The sequence below is a fragment of the Lepidochelys kempii genome, chromosome 7 (assembly GCF_965140265.1).
Source record: "Lepidochelys kempii isolate rLepKem1 chromosome 7, rLepKem1.hap2, whole genome shotgun sequence".
NCBI classification, from domain to species: domain Eukaryota; kingdom Metazoa; phylum Chordata; order Testudines; family Cheloniidae; genus Lepidochelys; species Lepidochelys kempii.
Window position 1 is genome coordinate 56,420,867 of NC_133262.1, and position 23,524 is coordinate 56,444,390.

Consider the following 23,524-nt stretch of genomic DNA (forward strand, 5'->3'; position numbering starts at 1 on the left):
GACCCATGCTCTTGGGACTCCAGTTCCCCTGGTTTAACCCCTGATGCTCTGTACCTTGTGGCTCCTGGTTAAGTCAAGCGGTGTGTGTCTCCGCCGCTGCCTTGCACCCCGAGTGCCAGGCTCCCTGCTTCTGTGCTCAGCAGCGGTGCTGGTATCTGTGCGCTCTGTGTCCGAATCTCCCAGCTCCATGTCTGCCTCCTGCTCCTCGGGCCCACTGTCCGTGTCACTGCTGGCTTCAGACGAGGACGATCTCACCGGCTCATCGTTCTCACAGAGGACATCCCCTCCTGGAGACGGGGGTGCAGTCAGAGCCCAGACAGCATGGTACCCAGAAGAGGATTTGGCCCCTCCCACCTGCCCAGGCCACGGCTGGCTCAGATCCCAGTGCCCACACCTCCTTCAAGTCACCCGTCTCCACTGTGGGGCTGGGACTCAGTCCAGGGATGGTCGTTCACACGCCCTCCCCAGTGCCCCCATTAGGCAGCCTAGCTTTTCAGGCCTCGGCTTCCATTTCACATCCCCCTCCTTGGGCCAGGATTTGGGGCGACTGGCCTGGCCCAGCATATGCAGCAGAAGGATCTCACAGCATCACTTCAGATCTCATTCGCCCCAGAGGTCACCCCCAGCCCAGCCAACAGAGCGCCCTCTGCTGGAGTTACCACTTCTGTCTGTACCTCAGCTGGCCTCCATCTGCCACCTCCCACTGGCTGGGCCAGTACCACAAGCAGAGAGCCCACCCATTAGCCCTCCTCTGGAAGCAGTGGCTTGGTGGGAGGGCCAGACACTGGGGCACCAGGGAAGAGCCTGCCTCATTATGCTGCAAAGCACCCAGCACAGCTCCAGCAGGCAGCAGCAAGGGCTGCTGTGATTGCCAGTGCAGGGGAGCAAAGAGGAGCTACCTGCTTTGATGAGCATTTTGGTGAGGATGGGGGAGCCCAGGCCTGCAGCCAGGTGCAGAGGGGTGTTTCCAGCAAACGTCCGAGCATTGACGTCCGCTCCCAGCTAGAGAGAAATGCAAGAGCCAATGAGGAACAGGCAGCAGCACCGCACCGAGAACAGTCGCAGCCCCTGCATGCCAGGCGCAGCGCCATGGGGGAACACTGGTTGGTCTAGTGCAGCCATGTGCTCTCTGGGCAGCAGAGAGCCCGGGGACAGGTACAAGCCCTGCCCCGCACAGAAGGGCCAGGCAATCACGCCACACAGGCAGGCCTGCTGGCACGCCAGCCTATGTGCTGAAACCACATACAAGCTCCAAGGGCAACCAACCGAGCCAGCACAAGACAGTTGGGGGCACTTCTGAACCCGCTGCCCAATCCCACACCAACACCATGGGCCCCCCTGCAGCCCAACCGAGGAAGCTGCCATTCTTATCCCAAGAGCCCAGCCTCCAGGCAGACCAGAGCTGGGAACCTTGACCCCATCCCCCACACACACTCCAGGACACCCTGGAGCTAGAGGGCTCCCTGCCCTGTACCTTCTTAACCAGGTGGCCGGCCACGTTGAGGTTCTCCATCTCCACGGCCAGGTGCAGGGGCGTCCGGCCACCTTGCCGCTCCACGGCATTCACGTCTGCTCCCATCCTCACCAGCAAGTCCAGGCAGGCCAGGCTCTTCACCCTCACAGCCAGGTGCACGGGGAGCAAGCCTGGAACAGGGAGCAAGCTTTAACACCAGCAGGGGGCTGTCACCCCCTCAACTTGCCCCACAAGGAGGACGTGTTCCCCCAGCAGGGCAAGCTTCCCCCAGCCCTGCCCTGCCCCAGAGGGAGTTTGGCCTCTGGCCCACGCTGGCAAGGGCCTTTCGCGATGCAGACATGTGGCCATTGCCAAGGGCTCGGAGGTTCATGTACCAGGACAAGCAACTTCTGTGAGGTGGGGGTGGGCTGCAGGGACCCTCCCTATCTCATTTCACACAGGCCACTAAGCCTGGATTTGAACCAGTGACCTACAGGATCCAGGCCAGCTTTGGGGCTTCTGGCCCTTTCTTGGAAGTCCAGCCCACTGGGAGGCAGAGCCCTGCTAAGAGCCAGTCTGCCCTTTGCTCAGTATCATCCCATCCCGAGCTCTCCCCTCCCCGGGGTCCCCTCTCACCATGATAATTGGGTGTGCTGAGCAGACAGGGGCCGGAGGAGTCCAGGTGCCCCAGCAACGTCTTCAGCATGGCCTCATCGCCTGTCTGGAGTGCCAGGTGCAGCAGCGAGTTGCCGTAGCGATCCAGCAGGGTGGGGTCTGCCTGGGCCTGCAGCAGTAACCTCACCACCTGGTGCTGCTTGGTGATAACTGCCAGGTGCAAGGGAGTCTGGGAGGAGAACAGCCAGCTCAACAGGGGGCCAAGAGCAGCGGGATACTCTCAAGCCGACAGCCCCACTCCCTTTGCTCTCACAGCAGGAGCCCCCAGCCTGCCCTCCCCACTGACACGTTCCACACCGACAACGCAGCCTGATCTCCCTCCAGCAAGCGGGGGGTGCTTCAGCCCAACCTGGGATACGCGGTTTACAGACCAAAGAGCCTGCCTCCCCCGGGGGACACACCCAGAGGCAGCCAGCTTGAAAGAACGGGGCTCCCGGCATTGGCAAGCCAGGCCTCTGGCAGTATCTGCCATGGCCTGGGGAGCTTGGGGTCATGCTCTGCGAGCAGAGGGATGGGAAGAGGATGGCTCCAGCTAGAGGGTCACAACAGCCCTTCATCATCCAGGGAATGGCAGGAATCCTGGGAGATGCCTCGGGAGCAGATGGGGTCACTGTACCTGCTGCAAGTGGTTGGCCACGTTGATGATCTGCTGGTTGGGGATGCTGAGGATGACCTGGATCAGCTGCTCGATCACAGTCGTCTGCTCATGGATGATGGCAAGATGCAAAGGCCTGTGGGCAGGGAGGGAATGGCGAGCTCAGAGCAGCATCTCAGCGGCCACTCACTGTGGTGAGCCGGCACTGTGCTGCCCAGCTGGGCTGCATGCCCCCTCCCCAGGCCCCATGCATGCCCCAGCCCCAAACTCCCTTCCCATTGTTCCTCCATGCTGGCCGTCCCAGCAGATCCCTGCTCCCAGTGACCATCAATCAGCGTGAGGCTGCACAGGTCCTGCACCCTATGGAGCCCTAAGCCACCATCTGTGGCCCTACCCAGCTCCAGGGGGGAAATGAATTCCACATGACCTGGTCCCACGCCCTGCATGGAAGGAGCTTTGGCTTCCTGAGCCAAAAAGGGAGCTGGCTCAAGGCTACGGAGCAACATGGAGGCGCCAGAGAGACACGTCTTCTCCTGGGGAAGAGGGAGCTAGCTGGTTTGGCCTAGACTCCACGTGCCAGAGCAGGGCTCTGTAGAGTCCTGGCCAGAGCTGGATCTGCCCATCCCCAAGGAGGAGGGTCCATTGGGGAGTCTCCAGAGACAGAGTGGAAAGGATCGTGCGAAAGCTGTAAGGGCACAGGCCCAGCACAAGCCCCCACACAATACTGGAGCCCTCCACAGCTGGTGCTGTCCTCAAGCCCCTCACCCCCGTTCCCTGAGGACTCACGTGTCTCCGTTCTCATCCTGGGAGGCGGCCAGGTGCCGCTGCACGGCCAGCAGCATGCGTGGGTCAGCAGTGACCGAATAGTCCAGCAGGGCATGGGCGCTGCGCTGAGCCAGAGCCAGCATCCTCATGCTGCAGAGCTGGGCTGGAAAGCAAAGCCGGTAGTCGGCCCCTGGACAGACAGCTCAGGGACCAGCAAGAGCCACCCACCTAACTGGAATTGCCAGTCCTCCATTCTGCCAACAGCCTGTGAACACCTCTTCCCCCCCACCGCCTCCCCCGCAGCACACACAGAGTGCCTTAGACCCCTCTTTCAACCTATCCCAAGGATCAGCTCTTCCCTCGCCATCTCCCCACCCACCATACCGTGGTGATGCAGCTCCTGCCGGTGGCTGTCCTCTGGAGGGCAGGGCTGCTTCCCAGTCTCCGCAGGCAGGTGCTTGCCATTCCCCTCCTCTTCCTCTTCCATCTTGGTGGCCCTGGTCATCTGCACCCCACCTTGGTAGCCGCCCACAGGGTGGGGGCCAGATGAGTAGATGTTGTTGTAAGTCAGCCCCGAGGAGTATGGATAGTTTAGATTTCCACCTGTAGACCAAGAAGGAAAGACCTGTGACAAAGGCAGGATCTGGGGGAATGCCAGCCCCCCCATACTGCTGCTGTTGGCTCTGAGGCAGCTCAGGAGGGTTGGGGTCTCCCAGGCCAGCCTGGGATGAGTAATTTGCCCTGCCATAACTCCCCACAGCAGGGAACAGCTCAACTCACCTCCACCAGAGCCAAAGCCACTGCTTCCCCCGCCGGCCCCTCCCATGTGTGAGCCCCCACCAAAGTGCTGGGGGAACTGAGGCAGCACCTTCTTCCGCTTCCTCTCCACCTCCTCCTTATCTGCAGGCAAGACACATGGGGGAGGATCAGAGCCAGGAACAAGCCCGACCTGTGCTAGGACAGCACTTCCCTGGCAGCTGCAAGCTCCTCCCCGGGGCTCAGTGCAAGCAGACAGTGGCTCCAAGCCCAGCCAAGTCAACCTGGAGAGCCGCCCCCCCAAACCGAGCACCACTCACCTTCCACCACTGGGTAGTAGGTGAACTGCTTGGAGTCGCTCACGTCCCCCCCACGCTTCCGCTTCAGCTGCAGGAAGACAGTGACGGGGCGTTCGATCTTGGGCTTGTGGTAGGGCGGCGTGCGGAAGACGATGGCGTACTGCAGGCAACCCAGGAGAGGGAGTTATGCACCAGTGCCATCTCCACAGCCCCACCCTCCCCACGGCAACCTCAGCAGTACAGCCTGGCCACCCCCAGGATCCCACCACCCTGGCAATCATGCATCTCCAGCCCAGCAGGCAGAACGAAGCGCCAGCCACCGCAAAACCCTCATGCCACTCAGGTGGCACAAGGCCCTTCCCCAACTCTCCACGCAGACAGCAGCCCTGCCCCCATCCTGCCCACTGCACCTGCTTGTGAACATCCGTAGGGGAGAAGTCCCCGAAGGCCTGCCAGCCGTTCTCATCATCCTCGTAGAACCGCACCTCGATGTCATCTGCGGGGGTGGGGGGGAAGGGGGGAAGTTACCATGGGGGCTCCGGCAGCGCCCAGCCAGCCTGACTCCTCCCACACAGTTCAAGGACCCTGCTTCCTCCTCCTCTCCCACAGCTGCCTTAGAACCAGAGCAGCTCAGTATTCCCAGCCACTATCCTTATCCTCCTCTGTCTCCCCAGGTGCAAGGCACCACATGGCCCTGACCCCAACCACCAGCCCCAGAGTAGCCTGGTCTAGGAGGCAAGCTTCGGCAAGGATGAACGAAAATGGCTCCAAGTAACTGCAGGCCTTGGAGACAGCGTGCTCACAGGGGAACGGGGCAGAGGTAGGCCCGTCGTGGGGTTATGTTAAATAACTATATGGTTCAGATGGGCTCTCACCTCACAACCCAATCCATCTCAGGCTGCACCCCCTACTCCCTGGCAGGCCGGGCCAGAAACACATGCATCTTCCCCCACTGCCTCTGCCTCCGGGTTCTCTCAGCTCACCCACCCCGCCACCAACCTGGTCATCAACCCAAGACTCAGCCTGCTGTCCAGCCAGTCTGGCTCCACAAAAGGCTCAGCCAGACGGGAAAGAGGGAGTTCCTCAGAGCATCCTACCAAAACACGGGGTGCTGAGAGAGCCCGAGACCACACACAATAACTCGCTCCCAACCCCCAGAAGGAGCAGCACATAAGCACGCCCAGGTGGGTTTGGGGGGGGGGGGGGCAGAATGACAGCAAAGAACCCAACTGGCTGCTGGAAGGCTCCTTACCTTTCTGAACTTTATCGCACAGCAAGTAGACCTCGTCCCCTCCCCGCACCGAGCCAGCCGTCTTATCCATCCGTGAGATCTTCAGGTTGGAAGCCCCAGGTGACTCTGTGGAGAGGAAAGCGTTTAGAGCTCAGCAAACGCACTGCCCAGTCCTAGGGATGCACGGCAGTAATGCAGTGGGGAGGGGTGGGAACGGGGAGAGAGTGTCAGGGAAATCTCCAGAGAGTCAAATATGAGTCATGGCAAAGTTCCTGATCTGTGACTCATCCACCATCCTCCCTTCCCCCCAGCATGCCACACAGGGAGCAGCTCCTTGCTCCCATCAGGGGTGCTGGGGAGAACAAGCACTCACTTGCCACAATTGAGCCCACCCACTGGCAACACAGCCCAAGGGAAACACCCCTTAGCTCAAATTAATGGGTTCAAGGGAAATGCCCCACCAAGCTGCCAAATGAGGATTCCCAACAAGGACACACCCACTCAATGGGCAAGTTCAGGGTCCAGCAAGGACGTGCCCTGAGGAGGTCCCCAGCCTGAGTATAGCTCCCTGCTTATCCTGGTAAGGCTAGGGAGGGGGCACCAGCCACATTTCCTGCTGGCCACTTCCTGCACTGTGAGAGGGGAGCTGGGTTGAGCAGAGCCCACGATCAGTTCTGGGCCATTGGAGTTCCAGGTACACACACAGCATCTTTCCCTCCAGGAGGCGCTGGGCATGTTAAATCCGCTGCGTCTTGGAGCAGCGGCAGGTGCCATTGGGTCTGGCCAGTGCCAGCACTTACTGCTGTCGTGAATCGGGTCTGAGATGACAGGGTTGAGGGGCAGCGTGAAGTTCCCATTGCTGTCACGGAGGTAGGCAGTGAAACGGAGGCGCACGATGCTCAGGTCCATCACCTTCTTCAGCTCCTTTGCCTCCACCTCAATCTCACGCAGCTCAGACTCTGCATGAGAGAGGGAGCAGAAATCTGGGTTACAGACCGCCTGGCAACAGGAAAGGACTCTGGCTCAGAGCCCCCAGAGCCCTCCCTCCCCCACACCAGTACACAGCCTACACCAATGCATCCCTCCTGCAGGCTGTATCAGCCCACCCCCGAGTCTGTGCAGCTCCCCTGCAGACTGTGCAAGGGGTCAGGCCCACTCCAGATCCCCAGAGTCACTAGATCCTCTACAACCCATTTCTTGGTCCCCCGACCTTGATTCCCTGGCCCTTCCCTCCTTGCAACATATGCCAGACCCATGTCCCCTGCAGCCTTCCTCTCCTCTCCCCTCCCCCCGCTGCAATTCCCTGCAGCCTGTCCTGCAGCTCTCAGTCCTACTGGGCACCCTTCCTTGCTGCCTGTGCCCAGAGCACCTGGCTCCACCATGGAAGAGCCCTCACCGGTCAGTGCCTGATTTCTATTGCGTATCTTCTGCTGCTTCAGCTTGTCCTTCATGATCTCCATCATGTTCTTCTTGGTCACGTGGAGCACCCCAAGGTTGTTGAATCTGAGAGAGAGGAGCCCAAGGGACAATCAGAGAGTGAACACAGGAGAGTGGGGAGGAGCAGCCTGCCCACCAGCTATAGCACGAGGGAGGAGAGGTGGATGCTAGCCATTGAAACAAAGCTAAAGAAGACAAAGGGAGGTAAAGCACTGGGTAGCCAGTGGGTTCAGGGTAAGATGGGAGATTTGGGAGCAAGGAGGTGGCTATTTAAGGGAGCCTCGAGGCAGAAGACATCCAAAGCAGTTGGGAAAGGGTCAGTCTGACACCAGTGTACAGACAGTGGCATTCTAGGGAAAGGCCAGACAGTCAGTAGCTTTACCTGGTGTGGAGATTAGACATGCAGGTCTGCGAGTGAAGTCATACTCCTGGCAAGTATGAGGACACAGCACTGATTTGGGAGGGATGCAGATCGAGTCAGACAAAGGCATCTGAATCTAACCCACACTAGCCTGCCGCAGGTCTAACAGTCCATGTCCAGTCCACTAACGTGCTTTGATCTCGTCCTGATTCAAAGAGGAGCAGATCAAAGCACTCTAAGAAACCGTTAACATGTGTCAACAGGGCGCAGGCTAGGGCGGGTAGACTGTAGACAAGCCATGAACTGGATTTTTAATGAAAGCTACTAGGGCTAGAGAGCAAGAAGCTTAATATCCAGGAGAACCACACATATAGCCCCTGCCTCGGCCCAGCCGGGAGGAAAGACAGCTGCAGCCAGCTATGAGCTCTACCTGCCTCGGCAGTGGCACAAGGTTTGCCAGGTAGTTTCATGCGACGGATTAGCGGATAAGCCCTTTCCACGTGGGCTAGGCATTTGTGAAGGTGGATAAGGCACTGCCTAGAAAGCAGAGGGCTGGGGCTCAAGGGCTGCCTAGTGCAAAGCATGAGAAGCGAAGTCCATGGAATATGCTACTGTCGCTGCTAGCCATCAGGACACCTGCAAAGGATGGCAAGCTAAGAGCCAGAGGGGATCCCATGGGGAGGGAGCGGTGCTGAGGACAGCTGTTCTTTCTGCTCAGCACAACAGCTTAACAGAGACAATCAGAGTAACACTGACACCACCCGGTCCCCACTCAGTCGCAGACAGGCTTCTGGCCAGGTGCTCGAGCAAGCCTTCCCTAGCCTTAGGCACCAGTACGTACTGTGCTGTCATGTCCTTAGGTCCCACGGTCACGATGCAATTGCCAGCCTCGTTGCACTGCTTCCCCACCAGGCTGTGGGCATGCACTCGTGGAGGGTCGCTGTGGGTCACCAAGTCCACCTCGATCCGTGCCACGCCTCCGTAGTTGCAGATCTGATGGGAGAAGGGGGATGAGAGAAGGTCAGAGCGTTTCTCCCCGGCAGGCGTGGTGCACAGGCCTGCAACCTCCATCCCCCTCCCCATGGCATTCTATCGCTGGGGTCACCGCCCCGCTTTGTTGCAGCACTGCCTCTGCTGACAGCTCCCCCGGGGTCACACTCCCCCTCAACCTCTTGCAAGCCCCTCGGGGAAGGAACAAGTCCTGTTCTCAGCACCACGAACATACAGGGCTTTCTTAATATCTCCACAGAGACTCACACGCCTCCTCAAAGCCCCAGAGCAGTCACCTCTGCACATGCAGACAAGATGCTGTGGGTAACCCCAGGTACCCACGGCCACGCAGAGCAGCACCATCTCCTACTCGCATGACACTCACCTTGACAGTGGGGTAAGTCTTGCGTCCCTTCTCACTGGATGCTCCGGGCAACCCACCATGTGAGGGGCCTTCACAGCCGTACCGGAACCGGAACCCGCGCTGCAGAACCAGAACACCAGGTCACTGCACTGCAGAGCCGCGCAGCCAAATAGCCCCAACACGCTGGGCAATCAGGGGAAAAATCCGCATTTCATGCTACAGACAGTCGAGTTACCAACCTAATACACACATTACTGATCACTGGGGGGGATGGCATGAGAGCACTGGCCAGGGAAACTCACAGCTACTCCTACCCCAGGTTCTTCTAGCAGGAGGTACTGTGGGGAATAAGTGAGGAGATGCTGCCTGTGGGGAGCTCACAGCTACCCAGTGAGAGATGGTCCACAGAGTCCTCACCTGTTTGGGCTGCTCGATGATGATGAGATACGGACCTTCGGCTGGAAAAGAGAAAGGAAAGACACCAAGTGAAGAATGCGTCTGCATGTGGGTGCCAATGGTTTAAAACCCAACAGTGGCTGAGGGGGAAGCAGGGTCAATGCTGGAGGTGAAGTCAGTTCACCCGTGCCCTGTGGCAGAGCCAGGGAGGGGTCCCACAGCAGCTGTGGGGTAACATTGTTTCTGGAAGCAGCATTAATGGGGGGTAAGAGCCGTGCTGAGGAGGAAAGGAGACAGACCAGGCCTCCCCACTCACAAGAGCCCTAAGATCACATAGGGAGGGATGGGGACCCCCAGGAACTGACTGCAGGCCAACCCCATGCGTGAGACTGCAGCCAGGCACGTACAGCAGGCTCCCCACAGTTGAGTGGGGAATTCCTGCCGCTCCAAGCAGAATTCACTCCCTGCCACTCTGACCCAGGATCCTGGTCAGCTTGAGAAACAATGTGACGTGAGCCAGCTCCTCGGGAATTCCCCTCTCCCTGTGCTCCTTGCGCTCTGTGTCTGTGGGTGAGGCGCCTGGAATGAGGCAGCTCCCTCACACTCTCACACACACACACACCGCCACCCTGAGCGAGCGCTGGGCCAGGACCTTACCCGTCTCCATCAGCGGTTCCTTCTGCTCCATCATGTGGGAGCTGAACTGGAAGTCGTCATAGTCGATCCCATCCAGGCACTTTATGGAGAAGGAGAGGGGGAGAGTGAGATCCTGCTGGCACCTGGGATGCAGGGAGGAGGGTGCGCTCCCACACGGCAGACCAAGAGGGGGGACCCCCTCCCTTGAGCACGGCACTGAAGTGCCACCCCCAGCCCAGATGCAGCCCATTTGGGGGCCACACCCCAACACCCACCCCAGAGCCAGCCCAAGCGAGCCCCTCCCCCAAACCAGAGCCAGCCCAAGCGAGCTCCCCGCCCCCGGCCAAGCCCCAGCCCCCCCCCCAGAGCGGGCCCAGGCGAGACCGTCTCCCGAGCCCCCTCCCCCAACCCAGAGCGGGCCCGAGCGGGACCCCCCGGGCCGAGAGGCGGCGGGGACTCACCGCGTTGTAGGGCTCGTCCATGGCGGAGCCGGGCTGCACTGCGGGACCGGGACCTGGGCCGGGCCTGCGAGAGAGGCGAGCGCTGAGCGGGGCGGGGCGGGGCGGGCCGGGGGGGCAGGAAAGTTGGGGCCGCGCCGCCCGGAAAGTCCCTAGAAACCCAGCCCGGGGCTGGAAATGACGGGCCCGCGCGTCACCGGCCCGGCCCGCCCCCGCCCCCGCCCCGCGGGGCCACTCCCCCGGCCCGAGCCCGGTAACTCCCCGTATCCCGGCCCGACTCCCGCTAACGCCCCCCGCCCCGCGGGGCCGCTCCCCGGTACCCGGCTGCCCCAAGCAGACCCTCAGCACCCCCTGGACTCCCCACTGCCCAGTCGCTGGGGCCACTACCCCGGGCACTCCCGGCCCCCCAGCCAGGCCCCTTCGTCCTGTTCCCCCTAAGTCCCCCTGCCCCCCAAGCAGACCCCTGGACTCCCCCCGCTGCCTGTCCCTAGCTCTGGCACTTCCCAGCACCCCACAAACTCCTGCCGCTCCCAGCCACCTCCCCCAACCCAGATCCTGCCCTCCTCCTCCCCCCCCCGCACCCTGCCACCTCCCCCAACCCAGATCCTGCCCGCCTCCCCTCTTCCCCCCCCGGCACCCTGCCACCTCCCCCAACCCAGATCCTGCCTCCCGCCCCCCGGCACCCTGCCAACTCCCCCAACCCAGATCCTGCCTCCCGCCCCCTGGCACCCTGCCAACTCTCCACTGCCTGCCCTGAGAGGCAACTCTCCAGTACCTCCCGAACTCCCCACAGCCACCCCACTAACTTCCCCCACTCCTCAGCCAGAAAGGCTCCCTCCACACCCCCTATACACACATGCACCCAGACTCCCCCCAGCCTTTCTACACACACCGCCCAACTCCTCCTCCATCATACACACTAACCCCTGCACACACAGACTCCTCTGACCCCGACACACACACTGCCCTAAAACTTCCCCCCCACACACAAAAATGCACCATTCCCTGACTCCCTCCCACTCCCTGCCCTATTCACAACATGCTGCAACTCATCCCTCCAGTTACCCTCACCCCATATACACACCGAACGCCACCCCACTGTTTACACTAATCACACACTGACTCCCCTCCACACACAGTCTGAGCCCCTGCATGTGTACACACCCCCCTACCTTAGTCGTGTACTAGTCCGGAACATCGACTCCTCTGCACACATCCCAAAGTCTGTGAACACCTACACACACACACAGTCTGAGCCCCTCCACACATACACACACACCCCTTAGTCAGGTGCCAGTCTGAAACACTGACTCCCCTGCATACACTCCACAGTCTCTAAGCCCCTCCACACACACACACCCCTTAGTCAGGTGCCAGTCCAAAGGAGTAGCCAGCTTGCCACAATGCTGCCAGGCTGGCTGTGTGACCCCAGGGGGCGGTGCTGGGGAGAGCTATGCAAACCATTTCCTATCCTTCTGAAACACAGAGGGAGTTTTCACCTCGAGCGGCAAGAGATTCACAATCAGTCAGTCAGTCACTCCAAGGGCTCTGCAGAGACACAGAGATGGGGTTGGCCCTGACCTAGGCTGGAAACTCCAGCAACCTGCCTGCTTTCCCCACTGCCAACTCTCGCTTCTGCTCTGAGTAGCTATCCCAGCACCAGGCTCTGCCGGAGAGCCCAGCAAAGATTCCATGGCCCTTTCTATCGCGTCATGGGTTTGCCCCTGCCCCCTCCACCTAAGTCCCCTCTTCTCTCCTGCTGGTGTGCAGCGTGCTACGTTCCAGCTGGAGGGCCCCTCCACCCCAGAGGTGGCTGCATTTCAGAGGTGGCGAGATTGTCAAGTGTTTTGGGATCCTTGGCGATGAAAGGCAACAGGGATAACACCTTCTTATGCCCAGCTCCACAGGTCCCTTCCCCATGAATTGCCCCTCCAAAGACACAGAAGCCTTCACAAGGTAACACAACACAAGACTGCTAAGAACACATCTCAGACCAGCCCTATGTACATGCAACTGACCTTGAGCTCAGGGGGCAGGGTGCAGCTCAAATCCTCCCCCTCCTCCCTGAGACCTGCTGTCAATAGCTTCATATGGATAGAACACCCTCTGTGCTCAGAGCTAACTGGCACTGCTCCCCCCTCCCCAAAAAGCGGCCTTGCTCCAAAGCCACGTGCCCGTGGCCCCATCCTTTGCACCACTGCCACTGTCCCCCCTCACCCCACTCTAAGCACTGAGACAGTCCACCACAGACAGTCCTCTTCCAAGCCAGGTCCTGGTTGTCCTCCCCCGCCCCTTCAGACACGACCCCCTTAACAGCTCCTGCTTCCGGACAGTCGGAGTCGAGACACTCAGAACTGGTCACATCTAAACCAGCCATGGAGGAGGGGGTGTTAATGGCAAGTCAGGGCTGCTGAAGAGTGCAGGGCTGGAAATAGAGGGTCTCGGTCTAAGCCTAGAATAGGTACAGCCGGGGCAGCAGCGGGGCAAACTTCCCCCACACCCTGTGCCAGTGACTCTCCCCTCCGTATGCAGGGTGAGGAAAGAGTTGGTCTCCATAGCGAGCTTGGCCCTTGGCTTCTGCTGCCACTGCCAGCGACGGAGCTCAAGTCCTGCCCACGGGACAAACACCATCAGAGATGTGAATGGCCAGGAAGTGGTACTGCAGATGTGGGCCAGGATCAAAGTGGAGCCCCCAGCACCATCTAGTCCTTTTCCAAATTGGTTTCTCCCCACCATTCAGTGATAGGGGCATGTTTCTGATTCTTCAGCGCTCTCATACCATGAATTTCTGAATCATTGGCTGCTGGCAGGTCCCACTCTGGGGATTTTGGGTGCGTGGGGGAAAGTGAGGGGAAGGAAGGGGATTGCACAGTCAGTGACTCATTTTCTTCAGAAGTCAAAGGGAGGATGAACTTTTCAAGGAGATTTTCCCTCTGCTCAAGGTCTAACCACAGGCTGCCCTGAATGCATGGCCAAAGTGGGGCCCTGTAGCTGCACTTTCACTCCCCAGTCTACAAGCCTTGCCAAACTCTTCCACAGCCCAACCAGCCAGCCTTGTCGCATGGAAGCACTTCAAAGAGATGCTGCTCATGGGGAGGGGACCTCTGTAGAAACCTCTGGGGATGCAGTTAGGAGTCTGAGAAGGATCAGGGCTATTTGGCTGCAGGCAGACTCCAGCATCACAAAGCAAGCCTGGGACTCAGCGGCTGCTCAACAGAAGATTATGGGTGCCACAGAGCACGGGGTAGCATATTATGGCCACCCCCTCACCTTGCTCTGAAATTGGGGGAGACAATCTCCAGCAAGTCAGATCTAGGCCAGCCCATCACAAAAGGCTTGGCTGCCTGATCCATAGGCTGATAGGCTGTCTGCACTGTATGGAAATTAAAGGACCGCTGCAATTTTTCATAAAGGATAGTAGGTGGGTTGCACCAATGTCCTTGGGGAAAATGGATTTCCCCCATCCATTGTTTTATTCTACAGAGATTCTCCTGAGTGCCTTCCAGCAGTGCACTGAGTGACGTACTAACATCTGTCACGCGGTTGTGTGCCATGGAATATTCTTTTGGAATATTTTATCATCTACACACATGTATTGCTCCATATTAGAGAAGGCAGGTCAAAGAAACGCACCTGGCTCTTGGAGCAGAAGGCGGTGGTGGTGGTGGGGGTCTGGGATGGTCCTTAGATCCCGGGGGAGTTCATTCCACAGTCTTGGGCCAGCCTTGGAAAAAGTCTGGCTCCTGCCCAGACAAGCTTTACCCTTATCACAGAGAGTTCCACTGTGCCAGAGGAGCCAGGTTGTCAACCACGATCTTCATCTGGCATTTTATGCTCTTTTAGATACCCTGGGCCCAGGCCATGGTGCTCCTTGAAGATAAGGCCAGAGACCTTAATTTGCTATTCTACAGAAAGCAAGGGTAGGGCTGCGCTACACGCTAGAAATGGTTGGATTTCAGTGATGCAGCCTGTGTAAGCACTTTGGGTTCCTTCAGGATGAAAGAGACTACAAAACCAGAAGACGATACGCAGCCTGGAGCAGCATCCTTTTCCATCTGGTGCCTGATGTGCCATCTCCTGTCCTTGATCCCCTGGTCTCTGCTTCCCAGACATACACTATCTAGTTACTTCCCTTTGTAAGCAATTTTCCTCCCCATCCACCTGCAAAGTGACAATTTACCTCTGGTAAGATACACATTTTGAGGCTGGGGTGAGCTCCTAGGCATGGAGAATACAGAGAGCCAGGAGTCCAGCTACTGAGTTCTGGGTGTGATACAGCTGCCGAGAGCTACAACATCAAACTTGCCAGAAGAATTTCATTTCCCTGGCCTATTTTGCACGGATAGAGCAAGCGCCTGGAGCCCCTTGGGAGAGCTGGCAGGGCAACTGAGAGCCTGACAGCCACATAGCGCCCTCTGCAGGATAGCACAGCAACTGCTGCTCTGACTGTCCAAAACCAAACACACAGCTCCAATTAAGGGCCTGCCAGTGCCAAGTAAAGCTGATTAACTGTTTCACGCTTGCAGCTCCTATGAATATGACCCTGTATTCCAGGTAATATTTTTGCAGCCGCTTCTCAGCATGCTGACTCATACAGTTTATCATCCTCCAGGAGGGAGCGGAATGCATCCCATGCACGAGATGTATACCGTAAGAGCGCCCAGAGGCTACAGGGATGGATGTTTCAGAGACGCAGACACAGGGGATGATGCACAGTCCCAGATCCATTGCTGAAGTACCTGACGTATGCGTAGAACTAGCTATTCCTCTCCTATCTGTGCATCTTACCCCTCCTATGGGGCCTCCACACCATTTATCTTTACTGGATATCTTAACACTGATCTCAGCTCATGTCTTATTTATCAGCATCCTGCTGTATTTTCAACCTATCCTACACAGATTCACCTGGCCAACCCTCTACTCTGTCCTCCAAAGAGTTCATGCAATAACTAACAGCAAGTACAGGAGCAGCAAAGACCCAACAGGATCCCACTTGGACACCAAGAACGACTGCGTTCAATGTTTTTCATGGTAAAGGGAAAGCTACTTATTTTATAGTAACTGGAGTTCTCTCGGATGTATGCTCCCCATGGGTATTCACTGCAGTACTCACTGAGGACGAGGGTGCGAAGACCGCTGTGCCAAACATCCCAGGAATGAAGTTTCCTAACTTAGAATCATAGAATTGTAGGACTGGAAGGGACCTGGAGAGGTCATCTAGTCTAGGAAGGGACCTGGAGAGGTCATCTAGTCTAGTCCCCTGCATAGGGGAACTTCCCGGGTGGCATGAGGTTTCTGGTAGAATACCGGCAGATGGACGGACTGATTCAGGTGGAATTCAGAGAGAACCTTTGTGATGAACTTGGGATATACCCTTAGGGACACTTTATCCATATGGAATACCATATAGGGTCCATCATAGAATTGCAGGACTGGAAGGGACCACAAGAGGTCTTCTAGTCCAGTCCCCTGCATGCAAGGCAGGGCTAAGTATTACAGACCATCCCTGACAGGTGTTTGTCTAACCTGCTCTTAAAAATCTCCAATGACGGAGATTCCACAACTTCCCTAGGCCAATGGTTCTCAAACTTTTTTTTGGTGGACCACTTGAAAATTGCTTAGGGTCTCAGCGGACCACTTAATGATCTTTCCAGATGTTGTTTGTACCGTTAGCTAACTATTGTAAAGCGCTTTGGATAAAAGTGCTATATAAAAAAAACTTAATAATAATGAACTTTTTTTGTTCAACAAATAAAAGCACACAACTCATATTTTCATATCAGTAGTCTTACCTTTCTAATGCGATGGATGTGTCCTCTCTCCCCCACCACAGCAGCCCCCGAGCTGGGGCTGGGAAGGAGTGGATGGTCTCTCCCTCTCTCCCCTGCCGTGGCAGCCCCCGAGCTGGGACTGGGAAGGATGGCCATCTCTCCCCAGCAGCCGCAGCCCTGAAGCTGGGGAAAGTTGCCTCTTTCTCTGGCCACCACAGCCCTGCACGTCCTAAATTCCCCCCATCCCCTCTTCTCACCCCACTGCCCCCTCCCACCTACTCCCTATTCCCACCAAGGCCACCACCTCACCTTACGTCTTCTCCAGGGTCCAGGCACCTAATTAGTGGAGCCACGCCTACACTAATTAGGTGGATGGCACTTCATTCTCTTGTGTGCAGCCACCCAGGTGTGCACCTCAGAGGGAACTATCCGCGGACCACCTGAATGGAGCTCGTGGACTACTGGTGGTCCACGGACCACAGTTTGAGAACCTCTGTCCTAGGCAATTTATTCCAGTGCTTAACTACCCTGACAGGAAGTTTTTCCCAATGTCCAACCTAAACCCTCCTTGCTGCAATTTAAGCCCATTGCTTCTTGTCCTGTCCTCAGAGGTTCAAGAGAACAATTTTTCTCCCTCCTCCTTGTAACAACTTTTTATGTACTTGAAAACTATTATCATGTCCCCCCTCAGTCTTCTCTTCTCCACACTAAACCCACCTAATTTTTTCAAACTTCCCTCACAGGTCATGTTTTCTAGACCTTTCATCATTTTTGTTGCTCTTTTCTGGACTTTCTCCAATTTGTCCACATCTTTCCTGAAATGTGATGCCCAGAACTGGACCCAATACTCCAGCTGAGGCCTAATCAGTGTGGAGTGGAGTGGAAGAATTACTTCTCGTGTCTTGCTTACAACACTCCCACTAATACATCCCAGAATGAGGTTTGCTTTTTTTGCAACAGTGTTACACTGTTGATTCATATTTAGCTTGTGATCCACTATAACCCCCAGATCCCTTTCTGCAGTACTCCTTCCTAAGCAGTCATTTCCCATTTCCCGCTCTACGGAAAATTGTGCAACCGATTGTTCCTTCCTAAGTGGAGTACTTTGCATTTGTCCTTATTGAATTTCATCCTATTTACTTCAGACCATTTCTTCAGATTATTTTGAATTTTAATCCTATCCTCCAAAGCGCTTGCAACCCATCCCATCTTGGTATAGTCCTCAAACTTTATAAGTGTATTCTCTATGCCATTATCTAAATCACTGATGAACATATTGAACAGAACCGAACCCTGAACTGATCCCTGCAGGACCCACTCGTTATGCCCTTCCAGCTTGACTGTGAATCACTGATAACTACTCTCTGGGACCGGTTTTCCAATCAGTTATGCACCCACCTTATAGTAGCTCCATCTAGGTTGTATTTCCCTACTTTGTTTATGAGAAGGTCTATGCGAGATAACATCAAAAGTCTTACTAAAGTCAAGATATACCACATCTACTGTTGCACCCCATCCACAAGGCTTGTTACCCTGTCAAAGAAAACTATCAGGTTGGTTTGACACAATTTGTTCTTGATAAATCCATGCTAACTTGGATCTGTTACTTATCACCTTAGTATCATCTAGGTGTTTGCAAATTGATTGCTTGATTATTTGCTCCATTATCTTTCCGGGTACAGAAGTTAAGCTGGTCTGTAATTCCCCAGGTTGTCCTTATTCCCCTTTTTATGGATTGGCACTATATTCGGCCTTTTCCAGTCTTTTGGAATCTCACCCATCTTCCATGTCCTTTCAAAGGCAATCGCTAATGCTTCAGATATCTCCTCAGTCAGCTCCTTGAATATTCTAGGATGCATTTCATCCGGCCCTGGTAACTTGAAGACATCTAACTTACCTAAGTAATTTTTAACTTGTTCTTTCCCTACGAACAAGTTCATATGAACTGCAAGCTCTCCTAGTGATTGCCATTGGGAAGGCTACTTTCAGGGATAGACAGAGAAGGGAGCAGGAGGTCAATGGCTCAAATGGCAGATTCATAAGAGCCAGCAGCACTAGGTTAACGTCCCAGTTAGGAGCTAATGCCAATACTGAAGGGAAGGTTCTGACAAGACCTCTCAGAAATCTCATGGTTGTAGGATGGGAGAATATCGAGCAGTTGTCTATGGGAGCATGGAAAGCATTGATTGCTGCCAGGTGCACATGCTATGAGCGAATGGGTAAACCCAAAGATTTCAAGGAGAGGAGATAACTTAAGAAGGTAGAAATGTAAGTGTTCCGTGGAGCTTTGTGCAGTGCTGGTACCAGCTTGATAATCTCTTCCATGAGAAAACACTATGCCATGAAGTGGACAGCTTTCTGCCATTACTGAGGCTGGATTGGACTTCCTCCAAGCACTCTCTATGCTCGTCATCCATCCAAACACTAGGCTGGGAGGAGGCACAAATGCTAGAAAAGCTGCAGACAGTTGTTGGAGTTCCATCTTGAGCCATGAGCGGCAGAAAGAACTGGAGAGGTAGGCGGTCCACAGCATCCCTTATGCCCTCGGTTCAGCGCACAAGAAGGTGCAGGGCACAAACACAGCTAGTGATCACGCTTCCGGTCGTGGATGCATGGAGCGCATGTGCAACCCTATCGTGAATACCCATAGGGACCACCACTCAAAGAAGAATATTGTTTTACTATGAAAGTGTGGCAAGGAGAGATCCCCTGACCTGACAAAAAGGAGATGAAAGCCCTCAACTGCAGAGCAGTCAAACCCTCCCCTCACCATAGGAGCACGTAAGGGGACCTGATTACAGCCGACATTCACTGTGCCTAAAGCATTCCCTAAATTCTCCATCCATTCACAGACGGAAGTTACATTTGTTCTGACAAATCCATGCTGCCTACTTTTTAATCCTCCAATTATTTTACTTATAAATCACCAGCTTTGTTCATTGACTTATTAAAACAGTTTGTTCCATTATCTGTTCTCCCTACTACCATCATCCTCCCTGAATTTCTCTGACCACTGGCTCTAGGATTGCCTTTCCCCCACCCCCGGAACTTCACCCACCCTCCACGTGTTCACAAGTCACCAGTGGAGTCAGTACTACTTGAGCCCGTCCCTGCGGCCCTCCAGGGCGACTCCATCTGGGCCTGCCGACTGGCATGCATTCATGGGGACCGGGGACAGTACCTTTGCTATGAGTGCTTAGCCAGCAGACAGCTCTCTCCAGATTCAAGGCATGTTACAAACAGGGAATCAACTTGCAACCCTCCTGTGGAATCGGGCAGTACTAAACCCTTTCAGTGAGCAGGGAAGTCAAGGCCTTGAGTTGCCTGAGGCCACAGAGGAGCAGGTGTTAAAGCCAGGCTGAGAATGCAGGCTCCTAGCACCACGCTCAGTCTACACCCCTCTCTCATATCAGCCTGCTTCTTCCTTGGTTTCTCCCCTGTCCTTCTCGCTCTCAGGGCTTGTCTACACTACCGCGCGGCGTCGATCTAAGATACGCAACTTCAGCTATGTGAATAGCGTAGCTGAAGTCCACATACTTAGATCTACTTACCGCGGTGTCTTCACTGCGGTAAGTTGACAGCTGATGCTCTCCCGTTGACTCCGCTTGCGCTTCTCGTTCTGGTGGAGTACTGGAGTCCACGGGAGAGCACTCAGCAGTCGATTTATCGCGTCTACACTAGACACGATAAATCGAACCCCACTGGATCGATCGCTGCCCGCCAATCCAGCAGCTAGTATAGACAAGCGCTCAGTGCATTAAGCTCTAGCACAGGGGTGGGCAAACTATGGCCTGGGGGTCACATCTGGCTCTTCAGACGTTTTAATCTGGCCCTCGAGCTCCCACCAGGGAGCAGGGTCGTGGGCCAATGGGAGCTGCAGGGAGCTGCAGACAGGGCAGCGTGCAGAGCCACCTGGCCGTGCCTCCACATAGGAGCTGGAGGAGGGACAGGCTGCTGCTTCTGGGAGCTGTTTGAGGTAATAGCTGCCCAGATCCTGCAGCCCTGACCCCCTCCCATGCCCCAACTCCCTGCCCCAGCCCTGATCCCCCTCCTGCCCTCCAAACCCCTGGGTCCCAGCCCTGAGCACTCCACCCCAACCCTCATCCCCAGCCCCACCCCAGAGCCTGCACCCCCCCAGCCAGAGCCCTCACCCCCTCCTGCATCCCAACCCACAGTTTCGTGAGCATTCACGGCCTGCCATACAATTTCCATACCCAGATGTGTCCCTCAGGCCAAAAAGTTTGCCCACCCCTGCTCTAGTAGCTTGTCCAGTGAAGGCTGCAGCATGTTGCTATTAGGAATTTCCTCCTTTGCCCTGTTGTCTAGGGAGTCTGTCAAACCTCTGGCACAGGCCTCACTTGTAACCATTAGTGAACCCCAACCCACTGCTCCTGGGCAGAATCACAGCCCCCTTCTCTGCCCAGCCTCCCAGTGCAGTAACGCCCCAGCTTTTTCACAACCCGCCCCAGCTTTTTCACAACCCCCCAGGAACAGATGCATGGTCATTTACCCCTCCTCAGTGCAGTCATAGACCACTCTCTCCCCCGATGGATGCAGTATACTAACCAAGGCCATTGCACAAGGTCCATCTCCCCGAAACACCACCAGGGGTGGGGATCCACAAGGGGTTATTCCCTCATGGGCAGTGGCTGTTCTTCAGTGGAGTTGCACTGCTCTTCGGGCATAAAGGGGCCCTAGAGAAGGGAGAGCATTGAGCTGGTTCCCTTAGCTCTTCCTACTTCAGCTCTGCCTCTCGGCTAATCCCTATGGCACGTGGGTGATGCATTCACTCCAAGCCCACCCACCCACATGTATGATCACCAGGGTTTGCCACCCTCAGCCATGCCATCCATGGAATTTATCACAGCTCTCCCTGCCCCATCCGGGGCAACTCCTTCATTTCCCTAGATCCAGCATCCGGCCAAGTTACCATGTGTCCCGGATTCTCCAGGACTGTTCCATGTTCAGGTCGGCCACAGGATATCCCAATCCCAAATTTCAGCCACTCTTCATGAGGGGATTGCTGAGCTGCTATTCAGGAATCTTGGGGTGTTTCTCCCTACCAGCTACCAAGGGCACTGCTGGTCCCTCCCCAACAAGTGTGGTTCCAGAAGCGTCACTTGAAGAGAAGGGTGGATATTCTACCCCTTTCCAGCAAGGAGAGAAACTTCTCGCCTCAAAAATCCAGGGCAAGTCACGGGCTCAGATTCTTCCCCCTTGCAAACCACAAGCTCAGAGACCTGAGAAGCAGTCTGGCATCCCAGGCTATACTTTCAACTGTTACAACACGGGATCAGACACAAAACATAGGACCATAATTAAAGCCATGTACCAATCCACCAGATGCAGGACTGCTAGAGACAGACACCAGGTGCCTTGAAACCAGGAGAGAGATGGGAATGGAACCCCTCAAACCTTCTCAAGCGAATCCACCTGTGGCCTCCGCAAGCTCTTCTCAATCCCAAATGCAAGCCTGCCACTGAAAGACTCAAAGATAAACTGCCTTCTCGACACCCTGCCTTGTCACCCTGGCCCACCCAGGAGGGCCTGACAAGGGATCCAAGACATGCCCCAGACCTAGGGTGACAAAGGATCTTCAAGTCCATTGAGATGAAAATGTTAGGAACTTCCAGAGCAAGGCCAAAAGCCTCCACTACCAAATGAAGTTCTACTTCACCAGCTCAAACCCAGACCAGATGACGAACACCTCCCAGCGAGGCAGGACAAAGCACAGTGAGCCTTCCTGCCCCTAGGAGATCAATAGACCCCTACAATCAGCCCTAGAAAGACTTTGTAATTCACCCCATTCCACTCCTGGACCCAACCTTGATAGCAACTGACTGGATAGGACTAATCCTCACCTCTACATGTGAAATTCTGCAATTCCTCTGCACACAGGAATACTTCCAGTGAGGGCAGAACTAGGGTTAGCTTGTCAGCACACACAAAAGGGGTCCTCCGCTTCTGGTGCAATTGCAACCAAAGCAGCACATGCACCCAACCCCCTCCCCGCCCACACACACACGCACACACAGCACAAAAGGGTGCTGGCAAAACCCTGGGGAGCACAAGCCTGCCTTTGCTGCCTTCCCTGCAGAGCCAGCACAGCTACAGGAGGGAGAACTGTGCACTCTTCCTTGTGCATCATTAGCAGAGCTGAGTGCTAAACTCCAGTTAGTTAGACTTGTGCTTGTCCATCGATACCAACAGGGATCCACAGCTTTACCCACATATCCTTTTCATACAGGAGCTGAAAAGATCCCAGCGTGGTTCTCAGAGCCCGGGCTGAGTCTGCAGGGCCAGCAGATAGAAAACCATTCTTTCTACTTGTGAATTGACCTCATTTGGCCTGGAATCGCTAATAGAATCAATGCAGGACCCCACAATGGCATCTCACCAGACACTGTGCAGAGCAATGTCAACACTATCAACCTCCAGCACAATGGAGCTGGCAACCCCACTCACGGCCAGACCTGACACAGAACCCTAGACAAAATCAAGTCAGACCTAAAATTCCCAAGGAAACAAAACTCTACACTGTACTGCTGGGCCCGCAATCTAGTCTGTCCCAGGCACTAACCAGAGGTTAACACTAGCCAATACTTTAGCACACTAGAACATAGAAGACACAGGCAGACCTTCAGCAAATACAGACTCAGTGAACAGAGGAAGAGGCACAAAGACCAGTGCGAAATGGGAGAGGGAGGAGCCTGCATCCAGAGCGAGGAAAGAGATGAAGAGAGAGAAATGCTTCTTACTCTGACACAGAGTGTGTGGAGAGAGGGGACTCTGGGAGGAAGCAAATTTAGCTAGAACACGGAACACACACAAGCATGACGACAGTGAAAGGCAAGGCTGCCAATTAATGGGCCAGGAACGAGATAACAACAAAATGGATTTGTTACATGCTTGGACAATAACTGGAAATGAAGGAAAGAATCCAAAAGTAATCTGCGCCCCTCCCCAACGTGCCAAACTAGTCAACTGACCCCCCCAAATACCCTCACCCCATCCCCGATGCCGAGCCAGCATCCTGATCCACTCCCACACCCCACCCTGACCCCCAACAACTCCTCCACATACAACCCCTGCCCCAGATGCTAGGCCAGCACCCTGATCCACCCCACCCTGACCCCTAGTACCCCCACCCTCCATATGCAGGCACCAGTCCAGCACCAGGATCCACCCCCACCCTGACCCCTAGACACAGGCACCTGCTCCCGGTGCCAAACCAACACCCTGATCCACGCCCTCCCCCGCCATGCAGGTGCAAACCAGCACCCTGATCTTCTCCCACACTCCACCCTGACCCCCAACAACCTCTCCCCACACACCTG

At 55.8% G+C, this 23,524-nt stretch overlaps 1 protein-coding gene across 2 annotated transcripts in view; it reads right to left on the reverse strand.

The window, feature by feature from the left end:
* NFKB2 (nuclear factor kappa B subunit 2) overlaps positions 1–23,524 on the reverse strand; it is a 31,627-nt gene that overhangs the window by 1,954 nt on the left and 6,149 nt on the right. For both annotated transcript variants that reach the window (XM_073352942.1, XM_073352943.1), the window contains exons 2-19: positions 10,420–10,483; positions 9,980–10,058; positions 9,344–9,384; positions 8,948–9,046; positions 8,414–8,565; positions 7,171–7,277; positions 6,575–6,733; positions 5,796–5,900; positions 4,954–5,039; positions 4,565–4,703; positions 4,269–4,388; positions 3,873–4,091; positions 3,510–3,651; positions 2,745–2,859; positions 2,090–2,297; positions 1,475–1,644; positions 900–1,002; positions 55–287 (exon numbers count right to left, since the gene is read on the reverse strand). In XM_073352942.1, coding sequence (XP_073209043.1) covers positions 55–287; positions 900–1,002; positions 1,475–1,644; positions 2,090–2,297; positions 2,745–2,859; positions 3,510–3,651; positions 3,873–4,091; positions 4,269–4,388; positions 4,565–4,703; positions 4,954–5,039; positions 5,796–5,900; positions 6,575–6,733; positions 7,171–7,277; positions 8,414–8,565; positions 8,948–9,046; positions 9,344–9,384; positions 9,980–10,058; positions 10,420–10,483 — 2,341 coding nt within the window. The remainder of the gene's footprint in view (positions 1–54; positions 288–899; positions 1,003–1,474; positions 1,645–2,089; positions 2,298–2,744; positions 2,860–3,509; positions 3,652–3,872; positions 4,092–4,268; positions 4,389–4,564; positions 4,704–4,953; positions 5,040–5,795; positions 5,901–6,574; positions 6,734–7,170; positions 7,278–8,413; positions 8,566–8,947; positions 9,047–9,343; positions 9,385–9,979; positions 10,059–10,419; positions 10,484–23,524) is intronic.